Source organism: Sphaerodactylus townsendi, linkage group LG06 (assembly GCF_021028975.2).
Source record: "Sphaerodactylus townsendi isolate TG3544 linkage group LG06, MPM_Stown_v2.3, whole genome shotgun sequence".
Taxonomy (NCBI): Eukaryota; Metazoa; Chordata; class Lepidosauria; order Squamata; family Sphaerodactylidae; genus Sphaerodactylus; species Sphaerodactylus townsendi.
In genome coordinates, this window is record NC_059430.1 from 31269454 (window position 1) to 31286289 (window position 16836).

General features: G+C 42.3%; 1 protein-coding gene across 3 annotated transcripts in view; it reads left to right on the top strand.

The window, feature by feature from the left end:
* The window catches only part of TBXAS1 (thromboxane A synthase 1), a 267511-nt gene that overhangs the window by 177395 nt on the left and 73280 nt on the right, over positions 1-16836 (top strand). For all 3 annotated transcript variants that reach the window (XM_048502133.1, XM_048502134.1, XM_048502135.1), the window contains 3 exons: positions 2693-2781; positions 3749-3897; positions 5583-5713. In XM_048502133.1, coding sequence (XP_048358090.1) covers positions 2693-2781; positions 3749-3897; positions 5583-5713 — 369 coding nt within the window. The remainder of the gene's footprint in view (positions 1-2692; positions 2782-3748; positions 3898-5582; positions 5714-16836) is intronic.

Below are 16836 nucleotides of genomic sequence, written 5' to 3' on the forward strand. Positions count from 1 at the left end.
AAGACTCTGACATTACACAGCAGGCTAAAAAGCCTGGCTATCAAATGCACACGCAAAGAGCCAAGGAGTGGGCCAGCAGGATCATGCCATGCAGCTTCTGGCACTTTGGGACTTCCAACCTGCACCAGTCTCGTTCGGCAGCCTGAGCTGATTTTCAACACCGAGCTGCTAGCGACGTGAGATAATTGGCAGATCAAATATTTGCAGTGAGCATATTGCTTATGTTTTATCGCATTATGGCATAAACAACCAATCTGAATGACTAGCTGCTGAGATCATTTTTCTCCATCCTGGCCAGGTTATATTGCTTTTACAATAGCTGCAGTGAGAAACAGATGACAGGCTTCAGTGATAATGTTTTTTTGGGGGGGCTCTTTTCTGTAAGTGATAATGTCATGGTTGGCATCAGGGGAAGGCATTGGTGGACAGTTGTTGAGGCTCCATTGCCTGAGGAGGACCTACCACTATACAGCATCAATGTTCATTGCCTCTCCCCTCCTCTCCAGATGGGGGTACCAACTGCATTGAGCCAGTGGCATAGTGCTAAGGGGGGGGGGCGACGCACTGGGTGCACCCCTGTGAGGGCGTGGTGAGGGCGTGGAGGGAGATTCTGGGGCATTCCGGGGCGTTCCGGGGTAAGGGTGGGTGGGGGAGTGGCAGGGGTGCAGGACGCATGTGGGCCCCAGGCGCAGTTCCCCCTCGGTCCGTCCCTGCATTGAGCCCAGTGAAAGGGTTTCCACTCCATCCCTTAACATACACTCCACCACAACAGAGGTAGTGGCCTTTCTTACCTTCCTCTTCCTCTGCTAGAATTAGGGTTGCCAGCTCCAGGTTGGGACATACTTGGAGATTTTCAGGGGGTGAGCCTAGGGAGGGCAGGGTTTGGGGAGGTGAGAGGCTTCAGCATGGTGTAGTGGTAAAGAGCAGGTGGACTCTAATCTGGAAAGTCAGGTTTGATTCCCCACCCTACCACACAAAGCCTGCTGCATGACCTTGGGCCAGTGACAGTTGTCTCAGAACTCTCTCGGCCTCACTTACCTCATAAGGGATATGTTGTAGGGAGAGGAAGGGAAGGAGTTTATGAGTCACTTTGAGACTCCTTAGAGAAAACAAAGGTGTAGTATAAATCCAAACTTTTCTTCTTCAGTGGGATTTAATAGACTCCGCCCTCCAAAGCAGCCATTTTCTCCAGGGGAACTGATCTCTGTCACCTGAAGATCAGTCGTAATAGTGGGAGATCTCCAATCACTACCTAAAGGTTGGCAACCCTAGCTTGAATGACAGAAACCACACAGCAGCGGCTGATGCATGCCACCATCCACAGTTCTCTTGAGCAGTGATGAGAGTTGCAAACACCTCTCATCTCCTAAGAAACTCAAGGTAGCCTCCATAGTTCTTCCTTTGTTTTATCTGAATAACAACTCTGTGAGCGACTCCACTGTCTTTTTCTGACTTTCTAATAATCCACACTGGCTTGAGTTGCCACAGATTTGCAAAGCTAGTCCAAGGATTTGTGCTGCTTTAGGCAAGGTTACCCAATCATTGCTCCATCCGCCTTGGACCAGGGATGATGTGGCATGTTGGTGGCTGCTACTGGTTTCCCTGCAATGCTGGAAGAAGCCTCTCCACCTGCCGGTCTTATTTCCTGATTCCTGGGAGAAGCATGGCGGAGGGATACATCATTGCCTTTCTCCTCTTCCCTTGGTGGCTGGGTGAAGCAGGTCTCAACTGTCCCCACCCTCAGTACCTCCAATTGGACTGTGGGAAGACAGCACACACCCTCCTCTCCCCCTACCTCATGGCAGGAAGCTACCAGTCCCCTTCACGACCAAGTTCACAGTTGGGTGAAGGTGCAAAGTTTAGTGGGGTAAGAAGTGGCCAGCCCAACAAAGAGAGTGAAGAATGGTGTAGGCTTCCTGATGATTGCCCAGCGAGGTCAAGGGTGCCTCCTGGGGCAGATCCCAATGCTGCATGTTGACAGGACCGGTAGCCACTTTGGTCCCAACTTGTAGACTGCCGCTCTCTCAGACTGATCAAGTAATTGCTGCCCTGTGATAAAGACTTGTCCTTTCTCCCTTCTTCTTCCACCGTCAAATGACCTGCAGTTCTTGAAGTGATAGAAAGGCCAGCAGCAAGACAGGGACCAGGTATATAGAGTGGGGGGAAGGACAGTGGCAAGAAGGAAGTGGGCTTCCTTAATGCAGGTGCTCATTTCCTGTCAGGAGGTCTTGAAAACAGCAGGACCAGCCCACTGTCTGTGGCTGCCCTTGGCTCCAGTTGATCTCTAAAGTGCTACTGGACTCGAATCTAATTTCTCCCAGCATTGTCTTATTTTGTGTGGGTTTTACAACTTCCAGATCGAACTAAACAAGCTGTGCAAATCGGCAAGTTCCACTTGTCACAGCTTTCTTGCCTGAGAACACAGAAGAAGCCACCGCAGGAACAAGACTAGAGAAACCAGGGTTCTGTGGTCACTGGTGCAGGAGTGAACAAGGAGCAGAAATGCTCTTTGTGTGCGTGTGTGTGCGTGCGTGCGTGCGTGCGTGCAGAGGTGTGTGGGGTTAATATGAGAGAACTACGTTATTCATTGATTCAGAAGCTCTAGAGAGCACTTACCTCCTACCGTATATAATTAATGTAGAGAAATTTATTGTATTTTTTAATTATGCCCCATGTATGTGCTCCTTTTTAGATGACTCCACTAATCAACCAGGCATGCGACACCCTGCTGAGTCACTTAAAGGCCTATGCAGATTCTGGAGCCGCTTTTGACATCCAAAGGTACTTTAATAAATTAGAAACCAGAGAACTTTTTATGGGTACTTGATTTGCCAAGCTATTCTAAATATGCAATTATTTTACAAAAGGAATTTTATTCTCCCCCCGCCCCCTCCTACTTCTGATGCAGACTCTGTCCTTTTCCAAGGAAGGTATCTTTTCCATTTGTTTTATTATAGTAGCTTATTTGCAGCAGCAGTTATGTGGCAAAGTAATGGTGAAATCTGTAGTTGCCGGTTAATGAAGTTTAACAGTCAGAAAGGAAAAGAGAGACAGAGAACACTCTCATTGTGTCCACTAGCTCCCTGCCATGTGATAACAGCTCTACAAACCACCATTGATTCATGAACAGCACTTTTACGATATGCTGCTTCTTTTTTTCCACCCTGATCAAGTTATTATCATTCTGCTAAGCAGAGATGTGCTTCTCAGCAAGTAGGCAAATTTCAAACAGGTTCACGGTGAGCTTTCTGTTTTGATTTTTAACGGAGAATGCATTTAAAAAGCACTTATTATTGATGATTCCAACCACTGCTCTAGAATTACATATTGATTACAGAAATCTAGATGTCGCTAAGCATAGATTTAAAAGGAAAAGAAAAAACAGTGCTTTCTAGGAGCCAAATGTGGTATGGTGAAGAAATGGTTAAGATCGGAGCAATTGTTTCCCATTTTTGTATGTTATGAGTACAGTTTCTTTCCATCAATAAAATAAGGTATGTGAGCTTTCTTCACAATCTGTTTCAGAGGAAATTTTATGATGTTTTGAATGTTGTAAGGCTTCCTTGACTCAGTGAAAGTGGTTTTTTTTAAAAAAAACACATATACATAGAAAAACAAAGTCTGAAAAATAAACATACATACCTCTATACATAAAAAGAAAATGGAAAACGTCTGTGCACAAATGCAGAAACAGAAATGTGGTGAAAAAAGCTGCAGTTTAAAAACAACATTCTTGAATTTGATATAGGAATTATTCCTCCTTCACCCTGGATGTTGTCGCTAGTTTGGCCTTTGGTATTGATGTGGATTCCCAGAAGAACTCTAGTGACAGCTTTGTTCAGAACAGCAGAAGGTTTTTTGAACGTTCAATGTTTAAACCCCTCTTAATTCTAACCAGTAAGTATATTGTCACATTGTTGAGTATTCTTCTCTGTTACTAAATCTTTACGGGTATGATTCACATGTGGTACACACTGAAAAGGGTCAATATACACATGATAGACATTTTTGGAATGCAAGCTTTGCACTCAATATTATTCAGGCTGTGTAAACCAAATTTCTGGTTTTATCGCTGCTTTTAACTGTTTAACTGCTTTTATATTGTTATTTTATATGCTGTACACCGCCCAGAGCCCTTCGGGGATGGGGCGGTATAAAAGCCTAATTAATAAATAAAATAAATTAATAAATAAAATAAATCCCAGCCATTGATTAATCTTCCCCTGAGAAGAAAATTCCTTAGATTTGTAGGTTTTGTGTGTCTTATTGTAATCTCATAAACATGCCAACCAGGCTATATGCAAGAGCTATTATTTATATTGGTTTTTACATGACACTGCTGAAAATTCACTGTAAGAAAAATTCAGAGGCACTTTGGGAGTTCCTCTGATGAACCTTCAGCACAATTTCAAGGAGAGCCACAAGTAATGCAACATCTGAGAAAAATTGACCGTGTTTCCCCAGGTCATCACTTAATTTTATTTTTAACAAATTTAGTGGTTCTTCACAGGGAAAACAGCACATAATTCCCAGAGGGGTTTTGTACATCCATTTGTGTTTGTTTCAGATATTTGGGAGGGGGGATTGTATTCAGATATTTGGTAGGGGGGATTGTATTCAGATTGTATTCAGATATCAAGAAGATATCTCTAAGATTTTTGTAGAGAGCGGTCAAGAATCAGCAAGGTTTCGGCCCAGTACTAGATTATGTTCAAGGCTGAATTGCCAAAAAGACTTTAAGGGTCTCTGTTGTGATTGTTCTATGTAACAATAGCAGTGTTATTACGGTAGCCAAAAGCCTTAGTATGAGGCAACATATAATTAGTATGAAGGCCTACTACTATCAAATCTGGAATTTCTCTACTTTAATATGAACTACTAACCCCCATTCTGGTAACCAGTAGTCAAACTCCAAATCTGTGCAATGAACACAACTAAATCATGCAGCAGGATAGCTACTACAAAGGAAATACTGTACTTCAGAGCAAATTCCTCATGTGAAAAAGCCTTTAGTGACCTTCTACCTCATGGTTCGCTAACTTAAAGGGGTTATTCACATGAAATCTTCCTGTTTGCTTGGGACAATGCTTATGATCCTTGCCAGAGCCTGTAAATACAGTTTGATGCACTTGGAAGGATATAAAACAAGGCAGCCTAGGTTCCAAAAGCAAGATTGAATGATGGAAATGAAATTAATCCCAATCCTATTTTCCAAGAGCTGTCCAGTTGTTGCAGGCTGGCTTGCTGGAAGGTTTTTTTTTGTTTAAAACAAAAAACAAAACAACCTTCAGCTGCAGTGCTGCAACGATGCTGAACTCTTATGTTGCATTGAATTGCTCCTGTCTCTGGACAGTACTGTAAACTAGCGTAGCCTTTGAGAAATCATCTTGCAACTAAGTGCTTACAACAATTGGAGGTTAGAAGGCCTGGGAGACACTCTAATCAAGACTAACAAAATGAGAGAAAGTAGTAGTATTTTTTTTTAAAAAAAATCCCTGGCTAAGGAGAAAGCATCAAGTTAGGCTTTGAGGATAATTGCATTAATTGCTAATGTTGCTTTTAAAAAAACAATTCTCTTGCAGTCATGTTTCCGTTCATAATGATTCCCCTGATTCGGATTTTTCCAAACAAGAAGCAAAATGAGGTGAATGGATTTTTTATCAGTGCCATTAAGAGTATGATTGCCTCGAGAGACCAGCAAGATGCAAACGAGGTAAGGCATTTTCTGTGCTGTTAACATAAGAAGAGGGCTGCATCCTATGCATAGACCTTGCTCCAAAATGATATAGACCCTTCTAAATCCATAGAAGTCATTAGGCTTAGAAAGACGGAGCTCTGCTGAGGATTGCACGGGAGCACATGCTAAACAGGTTGATTGTTTTGCTCTTGACTTCTACATGCTTTTGCACTTCCTGAGATAAGCTGCAACTGGAGCTGCGAAAAGGATACAAGAAAGTTTGCTTTTCCCACTGACTTTATGTTCACATTAGAACTAGCACTGGGAGTTTATTCTTGCAAAATTTCCAGCCCAGTTATTTCATCCATTTAAAGCAAGATGTTTCTCCAAGCATCAGCTTAAAAAACAAAAACAAAACTTGATTGAGCTTCCTCCCTCCCACTCTTGCCTCCTATTCTGACCTTACTACAGATATTTCTTTTCCTTCTTTCTCTGTCACCCTTGACCATATCTCTATGCTTGAAACTCCCTCCCTGAACTTCTGTGTGGGGCTGCTTACCTCTGTTTTTCTTGAAACCCCAATTTAAAATGTATATGTATTTATATATGTGGAACTGCCTGCTGTGAAGTGAGTGAGGCCACCGGCCCAATTAACTCACTACTACTTAAGCCAACTGACAGCTGTTCCCCAAAGTATTTCTCCCCTCTGCTAAATAACATCTTTTCGATAGAGATTCCACGGGCTGAACCTTGGGTTTTCATCATGCAAAGCGTGTGCTGTGCCAATGAGGGATAGCCCCTCTCCTTCTAGGCTCCCAATTAGAAGCAACGTCAACAACAACAACAAAAATAACTGTGCACTTGTAAGGACACACTCAATTCCTTGAGCCAGCCTGATTATAATACAGCAGGGTGGCTAGGGGTGCACTGAGAGTAATGAATCTTCTTTATGTCATCTTGGTGCATCCCTACTGATAAGAATGCAATTTGCACCAATGCTGTAAGCGCAGAAATCTCTGTTATTATGAAAAGATTCTGCAGTCTCAGGCACATAGCAAGTTGTATCTATTATAAAATTATCATGTTTCTATAAAAACTGTTCATGCTTTGAATGCACGCCCAGCCTTTTTGCTCAGTGCGTCTTGCCCAGAGAGAGGCGGATAGATTCACGATTGCTTATGATGAAGAGAATATCAGGCAGATGGAGAACAAAAGGGAAGTTTGCAAGGCAGAGCAGCTATAACTGGGAGGGCAGCCAGCAGCAGGCACTTCCAGTCACTGGACCAATAATTAACTGTTTAGAAAATTAGGAGGCACAATAACTGAGAAATATTTGGGAAGCTAGTGGGGTATTCCAGGATTGAGCAATACTTCAGGATTTCAAACCTGAGGTCAGTTTAGTAGTTTGCACTCAGATGAGGAACAGTAATGGTTTGTGTAAACTAGTATCTAAGCTTTAAACAGCTTCAGCCCAAACTTATTCTGAACTCTAGTACATGGTCTACTCTAGGCAATCCCGGGGAAAGAACTATGGCAGCTCCTGATATTGGTCTCATCAGTATATTCACCTAAGGCAGGAGTGTTCAACTCTGGTGCACCAGATGTTCATCGACTATGATTCCCATCAGCCATGCTGGCAGGTGTTGAGAATATGGCCATGCTGACAGGGGCTGATGGGAATCATAGTCCATGAACATCTTGGGTGTCAGAGTTGGGCACTGACCTAATGTGATCAACCTCTAAATGGCACCTGGAGATCTCCCGCTATTATAATTGATCTCCAGATGCCCAAGATCCATTCCTCTGGAGAAAATAGCTGCTTTGGAGATTGGACTCTATAACATTACACTCTGCTGAATTCCCTCACCTCCCCAAGCCCTGCCCTTCTCAAACTCTACCCCTCAAATCTCCATTTATTTGCCAACCCATATCTGGCAGCCCTATTCTTGCCTTTTGTGGTATCACAAGCCTTTCAGAAAAAGGCAAGAACTCTAACTGGAGATGACATGAGTTTGTGAAAATGTACTTGAGAAATGTTGCTAGCCTCTTTCTGTTCCATGACAGATGTATTTTAATTTTGCCATATTATATGCCACCTTTCTGCCCCATCACTGTCTATATTGCAAGCTGCTGTTCTCGAAAGCCAACATCTGCTGAACAGGTGTTTTCTGAATGAAAAAGATTTGATAATTGAATTCAGAGAGAAAAGAAGTACTGATGGTGGTTTGTCCGGTTAGGGACCACATGTTGAGGCTGAGATTCAGGAAGCTTGGAAGGAATTACATTTTACATTTCCTCCCCCTGTGTGCTGTTGTAAACCCCTGTACCTGCTACCACTGGACACAGAACGCTCCCTTAGTTAGATGAGTATTGTTCTAATCAAGTACAGCTGATTTTTTTAAAAAAATATCTTCAGAATACAAATACATATTCCTAAGTTGGAATACTCACATCTACTCCTTTGGGTCTTTTGCAAAGTATTTTCACAAGAGTGTTGTAAATCCTCAAGGCAGATAAATGCAAAGAATTGTCAGATAAGATTGTCATGAATTTTAAATGAGTTTCATAAAAGCTACAACCAAATGTAAACCTCCCCAAACAGGGAATTTCTAAAACACACAACTCTCCCTTCAGTTTTTCCTCTACTTTCTATCATGAAAACTGTCATATGGATTAATAATTAATTGTTCCTGAATCAGCTCCAGAGAAACACTGACCGTAATGTCATTTCAATCTGTTTTTTTTTAAAAAAAGCAAAAACAGAGGTAGGAGCCTGCTTTTTATGCAAAATCACCAAACCATGCAGGCCAGAAGTTTGGTTAATTGGCTTTTTTTGCTGAGATTCAGTGGGAGGGAAAAAAGGTCTTAATGGAAGGCAATGAAATAGTGAAATCCTCTAGAATTTCATTGGCTTATTGTCACATGAGTTTTTGCGGGAAACAGTATATGAAACACATATACACACACTTTAAGGATGTATGCACATCGTGAATGCCCCGAAAACACACCTAGAAGAGGCGCTTTCTCACTGCACTTGTGAACCCTGAAGGCCCTGCCTATAGAAGGTCTGTTACAGTGTTAGTTTGAATATTTGTCAGGAGGATAGCCATTAAGGTTGACAATGAAAATGTTGTTCAAGATTTTCTATTCCTTGGCTCCATCATCAACCCAAAGGGAGACTGCAACCAAGAAATCAGAAGGAGGATTAAGACTGGGAAGGACAGCCATGAAGAAGCTAGAAAAGATTCTTAAGTAGAAGGATGTGTCGCTGGCATCCAAGATCAAGTTAATTCATCCCCACTGCTGCTGTGCACTGAGTGACATTTTCACCGGGCCATCCACCACAACCCCAAGACCTCACTTCCTTTCATTCCCCACCAGTCCCAGTTCAAATCCTATCACCGTAAAGACAATAGCTTGCTTCTACTATTGACCCTCAGTGACCAGTATTGTCTCTTGATTTAGCTATCATGGTGAACAGATACATCTGCCATACGTTTTTTTTTCCTTTTCCTTTTTGAGTTGCTGGCCCATTGCCACGTTCTATGGCACTGAATTACATAAATTATAGATTTTATGAAGTACAACTTTGTTTTGTTCATGCTAACTCTACTGCCTGTTATGTCATTGGGTGGCCCAGAATTCTGGTGTAATGGAAGAGAGGAGGAAATTTCTCTGTCCCTGAGTTTTGCATTACTTTTAGTGTGCCAAGGTGCAAAATTTGTGTCCATTAAATGGTGCCCTGGTTTCATTGCTTGAGCTTCGCGTACAGGCTGCTCTTGTATGAGTCTGTTCTGTGACATCAAGTCTCTTCGGACTTATGTCCACTCTATGAATTAATGGCCTTTAAAATGCCCTATTGTTAATCACCTTGCCAAGACTTCCTTTCTTGAGTTTATCCATCTCATGTTGGGTTCTCCTCTTTTCCTACTGCCTTCAACTTGTCCCAAGCTGTTTGTCTTTTCCAGTGACTCCTGTCTTCCATGATGTGATCAAAGTGCTGTGGCTTCAGTGTAGTCATTCTCGGGACAATTCAAGTTTCTCTTAATCTCTAAATCTTCCTTCTGTGAAGTTAGATATCTAGACCTTGTCCTACAATTCTTTTCATTTTAATTGCATTGCAGTTATGCTCAAATCATATAACCAGGTTTTCAAATTCCTTTTTCACTTCACATAAACACATCCATATTTTATACCATTTTAGCCCTTCTGACCTTACCTCCTATTGCCTGCATAATGCGGCTGATAAAGGGGGGAGATAGGTTTGTTGTAACATCACTTTTATTTAAGAAATGAAATATCTCACAGATCTTTGTATCAAAGTACTACAGAAAATAATTTACTGCTGCACTCCCTTGCTAAAAAAACTATTATCTAATTCTTATCCTGTTTACTTTATTAAAACATACACACTCACACATATTAGCCAGCTGTTGCCATTCGCAAACAAAACAACTTCAATGCCAAGCCAAAAATCTACAAGCAAGCGCTTTAGAGATAGCCAGAGTTGAAGCACGGACCTGAACATGGCCTGAAGTTTAATAAACTTCCAGTTTTCTAGGGAGTAAATTCCTGAGCTTGGAATGTGCTGTTCTCAACTTTAGTTGTACAAATTTGAGGCCTGTCAGTTGAAGCTCTGTAGCAATTTCCAGTAACTGTGCTAAAATGGGGAACTTTGCTTCAGGGAGTTCAAGTCAATGGGACCCAAAAAGGGTAGGGCTCATCTCCCACTGCCCCCTGAAGCAAAGTCCCTCAAACCTGGATGGTGTCATCCAGAGACTCTCCTGAAGATACCCTGAAAGTTTTGTGACTGTACCTTCAGAAATGTGCACCCCACAGCCCTCCACCAGAATTTCCCCATTGACAGCAATGCAGCTAAGTCACTGCAGAACAAAGAATCTTGGGCAAATTTCTGGGGGTGCCTGCAGGGGACGCATTTTTACACTTATCAGCACCAAAATTTCAGGGTATCATCCGGTGATTGTCCTGATGATACCCCCCAAGTTTGGTGCAGTTTGGTCCAGGGGGGCCAAAGTTATGGACCCTCAAAATGTTAGCCCCCATCTCCTTAGCTCCCATTGGAAACAATGGGGGACAGGGGCACCCCTTTTGGGGGTCCATAACTTTGGCCCCCCTGAACCAAACTGCACCAAACTTGGGGGTATCATCAGGACAGTCACCGGATCATACCCTGAAATTTTGGTGCTGCCATGTCTATAAATGCACCCCTGCAGGCCAAAACATGAAAAACACCCCAAAAATAAAAACGCGGTTTAGCTGCTGATGGAATTCGGACGGCTTGGATTCGGACCCTGCTCATCCGAATCTGTCTGAATCAGCATGGATTCAGTCCGAACCCTGGATTCGGACCATCCAAATCTCCAACCCTACTTCCAGGTGACACCTTAGGTTGCCTGTTCAACTTCATGTAGCATGAATGAATCAGGTGTGGTCCTGCTTCCTTTGTTGGCTTTCTATGTTTTGTTTCTGAAGTGGCAGGAAACCTGTTTATTGTCCATGCAATAATGGAGCTAAGCTGGTCCCTCCACCAATATTAGTTCTGGAAGGGGGAATAAACACAAAGGAGTCAGTCTCACAACAATGTTGGATGCTGCTTCGATTTGAATTACACTCTGTCAATGTGAACAAAGACCTTCTGTAGATATATTAGAAGATTAAGTCCTGTGGTGTTGTCTCCTGTATTCATACAGTGCTAGTATTTCTTGATCATATCACTGAATTCCTATGTTGACAAGGTTACTGAAAATGTGCCTTTGGGCCTAGAAGTTGCAGGTTCTTTTATTAAAGGTTGCTCAGTTCTTTCAGTAAAAGATAGATAATCAGAATTCAGTTTCAAGAAATAACTTGAGACTGACATTCAATACATTTGACCTTGGAGAGAAGGCAACAGCGTCACATGCTCAAGTTTCATATTCCTGTACTTTATTGGATGGCTGTGAAGCTTAGAAATTAGGACTTAAAGTGGATTATTAATGCAGTAGAATATGCCTTTTTCTGTGTGGCTTTGCTTTCATTCCTCCGACATGTAATGCAAAGCTTGCTGGTGCTAAGCAGAATTGCTTCTCTGCATGGCCAGATAGCAAGTAAAAAGGCTAATGAGTGGGAAAGTCATGGCCCAGAGCAACCATGTCACCAACTTTAATAGAAGGTGTCTGTCTTAGAGAGACTGGAAGGGACTTCAGCCTATAGCACCACAAAGATAGGCTTTTATCCTCTTGCAGCATCATACTGAGCAATAGCCCTTTGCACAGTGGCTGTGATGACAACACTAATGGGTTTTGTGATAGATCAGTGATGGCAAACCTTTTTGAGACTGAGTGCCCAAATTGCAACCTGAAACCCACTTATTTTTCGCAAAGTGCCAACACACAATTTAACCTGAATACTGAGGTTTTAGTTTAGGAAAAACAGTTGGCTCTGAGGCACTTGTTACTCGGGAGTAAACTTGGTGAAGTAACCGAGCAACACATCGAATGGGTGAATCACGACCCTGGGAGGGTTTACTCAGAAGCAAGCCCCACTGCCAGCAACCGAGCTTACTCCCAGGTAAAGGATCATGCCCAGGGCAGCCTAGGGGTGTGTGGAGTGTGTGATTTTATGCCCACCCCCCACATGATGAACTCTGTGCACGCATGCCCACAGAAAGGCTCTGAGTGCCACCTCTGGCACCCGTGCCATAGGTTCGCCATTGCTGTGATAGATGTTTCAGTTCGCCCCCAAAAAAAGAAAAAGAAAAAGAGGCTCTATTTTATACGTGTGTGTGTGTGTGTGTGTGTGTGTGTGTGTGTGTGTGTGTGTGTGTGTGTGTAGTATACACATCACTAATATGTCTTTGGTCTGGTACTGTAACTGAATTATTCTGTAGCTAAGTAACACTTAATAGAGTATGAAGCTCAGCACAGGGGGTGTGTGTGTGTGGTTTTTTGTTTGTTTGTTTGTTTTTGTTGTGAGAAAATATTTCTGAAAAGACTGAGCCCAGCTGGATATTATGCTTGCATGGCTACCTACCTATCAACCACATTTGAAGGAATGACCAGTTTTATTCTGACATATTCTTGTGAGGGTGAAAGGTAATTGAATTGCTTGGTAAAACAGCCCTTCCCATTTAAGGAATTAAATTTATTTTCACAGTTTCAGGCATCAGATAAAGCAGGAGGTCAGGTCATCTGATTGGTATGTTAGTGGCTACATTCAGTTTAAATATTAGCACAAAGCCAATATTTAGCTGATATGATTATGGAAACTGAATTGCCGTTGATTAGTCTTGGATATAGAATGGCTCTGAGGCACTCAGTCAGGGCCTCTGGAAGAACATCTGGCTGACTGCCCATCAACCGAAGCAGCTGGGTGTTGTCTGCATATTGATGACAGCCCAGCCCGAAATTCTGCACCAACCTACCCCTGATCCAGAAGTTGTGTGACCATCTGATACGGGCTTCTGATAGAACCTAGCTATTATCATCTGTGGTTTGAATCCAAAAGTTATTCCATCAGCAGAAGGAGGAAGGCCATTTTAATTGATTTTGCTTTCCCACTGTAGACTCCCAATTCTCCCTCATGGTTTTCCTAGGAGTCCTCTGTCCTTCGAGGGGGCTCAGTAAATTGCAGCTGCAAAGGAAGGCAAGAAAGTTCTGTTCTGGTAAAATGCATCTTGTTCATAGAAAACCACCTGTGGCTCCACTCCATGTGGAAAATAGGTGGTAATGTTTCTCTTCATTTGGTGGTAGCCAGTAGCAGGGTTGTTAATCTGCAGGTGATGGTTAGAGATCTCCAGGGATTACAACTGATTTCCCAGAGACAGAGATCAGTTCACCTGGAGAAAATGACCACTTTAGAAGGTGAACTTTATGACATTATAGCCCATTCTAGTCCCTCCCTTTCTCAAACCCCGCCCTCCTCAGGCTCTTCTCCCAAAATCTCCAGGTATTTCCCAACCAGAGCTAGCAACCTTACCAGTAGAGCTGATTGAAATGTAAGAACATTTGAAATATTTAAAGGAATTACTTTTCCATTCCACAGCTGAGAAATAAATTACAATTGAACAAAAGTACACAATTTTTAATTGACTAGGCAAAAAATATATAGAGAGAGACCTTCCTTCCTTTAATACGTTTCTCACTTTATCAGGGATTTTTAAAACCTTCAGAATGAATGATTAAAACTAGGTTTCAGAGCAAGTTGAGTGCACATAAACCTTACTACAATTAATGAAACTCACAACTGAAAATGCTTATAGATGGAATTCTCAGAACACTGTCTTGGGAATAAACCTAACTGAATAAAATTAACTTACTCTTTAGTAGTCATTTTTATTGTTGCTCCTTATATCCCATTTTGTTCCAGTTTATTTTGTCTCGATGGTGTGGTTGGGTTAGCAGTAGTGTATGGTTGTACAATACTTTTTCACATGGTATGCACCCAGGTCTTTTTTCCCACCTAGTTAGACAGATTTTGTGTGTTTTTGATACTTTATAAATATTCAGGTATGGAAATGATACTGGGATAAACTCAGTGACAAAGGGCGGGGAAAATGTGCCTTGGACATGAGCTGCCCATGTGCCCCCTCCCCCCTCGCCCTACCTCGCCCCCGAAACACCCCTGCCTCGCCCTACCCTGGCCCCACCACACCCATACACCCAACACATGACTGCAATGACGGCGCCTGGGGCAAGCCGCCCTGAATGTCCCCATTGCAGCTCAGCCTCTGGATAAACTTGCATGCTGTGTGCAGTTATGACTTATACTATATTCAACTATCTTCAGTCTGACAGGGATTTTCTCATAGCATCTTCTTTGAGCCCCAGTCCTAAGAAGATAGCCAAATGTTTTGAAAATTACCCTTTTCAATCAAGTCGGTCTGGAGCTATATTATGATTTATTTATATAGTCCAAGTATTATGAGAACATTAACAATTTGAGGCATGCTTATGATAATACCTTGTTGGCAGAAAATAGTGAAGACTTGAAACAACTTCTGCTGGAAGTTAAAGGTGAAAGTGCCAAAGTGGGACTTCAGCTGAAGATCAGAAAGACAAAAGTAGTGACACCTTTGAGGTGGACAATGAGGAAATGGAAATTGTTCAGGACTTTTCATTCCTTGGCTCCATCATTGACCAAAAGGGAGACTTCAACCAAGAAATCAGGAGGAGATTTGAGACTGGGAAGGACAGCCATGAAGGAGTTAGGAAAGATTCTTAATTGTAAGGATGTGTCCCTGGCAACCAAGATTAAGTTAACTCATTCCATCGTATTCCCCATTACTATATAAGGATGTGAAAGCTGGAAAATAAAGAAAGCTAACAGGAAGAAAGGATATTCCTTTGAAATGTGGTGTTGGAAGAGAGTGTTGCAGATACCATGCACCACCAAAAAAACCCCCTCAAATAAGTGGGTTCTAGATCATATAATGCCAGAACTGTCCCTAGAAGCTAATGTGAGAGTGTCATATTTGGTCACATAATGACAAGAGTCACTGGAAAAGACAACAACGGTAGGAAAAGTTGAAGTCAGGAAGAAAAGAAGACTCAGCATGAGATGGATTGAGTCTATTAAGGAAGCCATGGTACTAAGTCTGTAAGACTTGAGCAAGATTGTTAACTATAGGATGTTTTGGAGGACATCAATTCATGGGGCCCCCATGAGTTGGAAATGACTTGACAGCATTTAACACCCACACATTATGAGATCTAGTCAACACATTTTAAAGTATTTTATTAATACTGAGAGTTGTTGCCATCAGTGTTTTCATTTATTGTGAAGAGATGTTTGGTGTGGGTTGCCTCCCACTTTATTGCAGAAAGATAATCTGTCAGCACTGCTCTAGTAATAGTCCTCCAACCAGCACAGAGTATGACATAGCTTTACTTACTTCACTGTGCCCTCATGTGCAGGCTGTTTGGAGACACAGTATATGGGCACAGTTTTTGCAAGTCTTGAGAATGGTCAACTCAATTTCCTTGCGATTTAATTCTAAAGCTACAATTGTTGGTGTTGATGCCAAGTCCTTTATTGGATGTTCAAAATCCTCTAGGTAGGTCAGAGCATGTAGCAAACTGCAAAGCCATGGTTCAGTATGTTAAATAGTTCTATTCCTTTGTTTCATCCCCACATCAATGATCTGATAAAATCCTTTGACACATATAATGAATGATTCCTTTCCTGCCCTTATCTCATTTGCCCTTTTCATGTGCATTCTCCCCACCCCCTCTATTTTACTTCCTATTATGTCTCCAAGAATATAATTTAAAAAGATCTCCCTTGATCTTTAGAGAAGTCATGCAGATGAAATTATTTTAAAATGCATTCCAGTCTTGCTTTTCCTTTCCTTTCCTTTTCCTTGCTTTTCCTTTCCTTTCCTTTCCTTTCCAGTAAGCAGAATTCTCATCTGCTGGATGTCTTCTTTCCTCTGACACATGCTGCTAGCATTTGAGGAATTAAAAATAAACTTGATGCATTGATCACAGGATTGCTGAATGGACCACATGCCCCAGGCCAGCTTTCAATGAATGATGTCGAGAACCCCTGGTTGAAAGTCTCTGCTTTCCAGGGATTTAAATTCCTTATTTTAGGATTTTCATAGTGTGAGAGCTGAGTGGTGTGTTGTGCTGTGTTGGAAATACAGAGTGGCAGTTACATTGCATTGCATTAAGCAGGGTGTGTGAACAAAGTTGGAAAGTAAAACAAGAAAATCTAAGGATCACACAGAACAAGTTCTATACCCATGGTGGCGAACCTTTGGCACTCCAGATGATATGGACTACAATTCCCATCAGCCCCTGCCAGCATGGCCAATTGGCCATGCTGGCGAGGCAATGCCTGTCTGGAAGTGTAAATACTCCTATATTCTCACACTCAGTATGCCCTCCCCCATTGAATCTGCCCAATTCAATGGGGGAGGGCAGATTGTTTTGTGGGAGTGACGGGTGGGGTGGGTGGGGTGGTTCTGCTTCCCCATGCCCCTGGAAAACCCTCTGGAGGCAATGGGGCAGCATCAAAGCACCTTTGTCCCCTAAGGATTGGGCTGCCTGTCTTCTGTTTGTTGAACAGCACCTTCCAGTGCTACATAGCAAATCACTTCTTGAAACAAAGGGATTTTTTGTCACATCTGCTAGTTGATTTTTAAAATGTTAAGAAACATC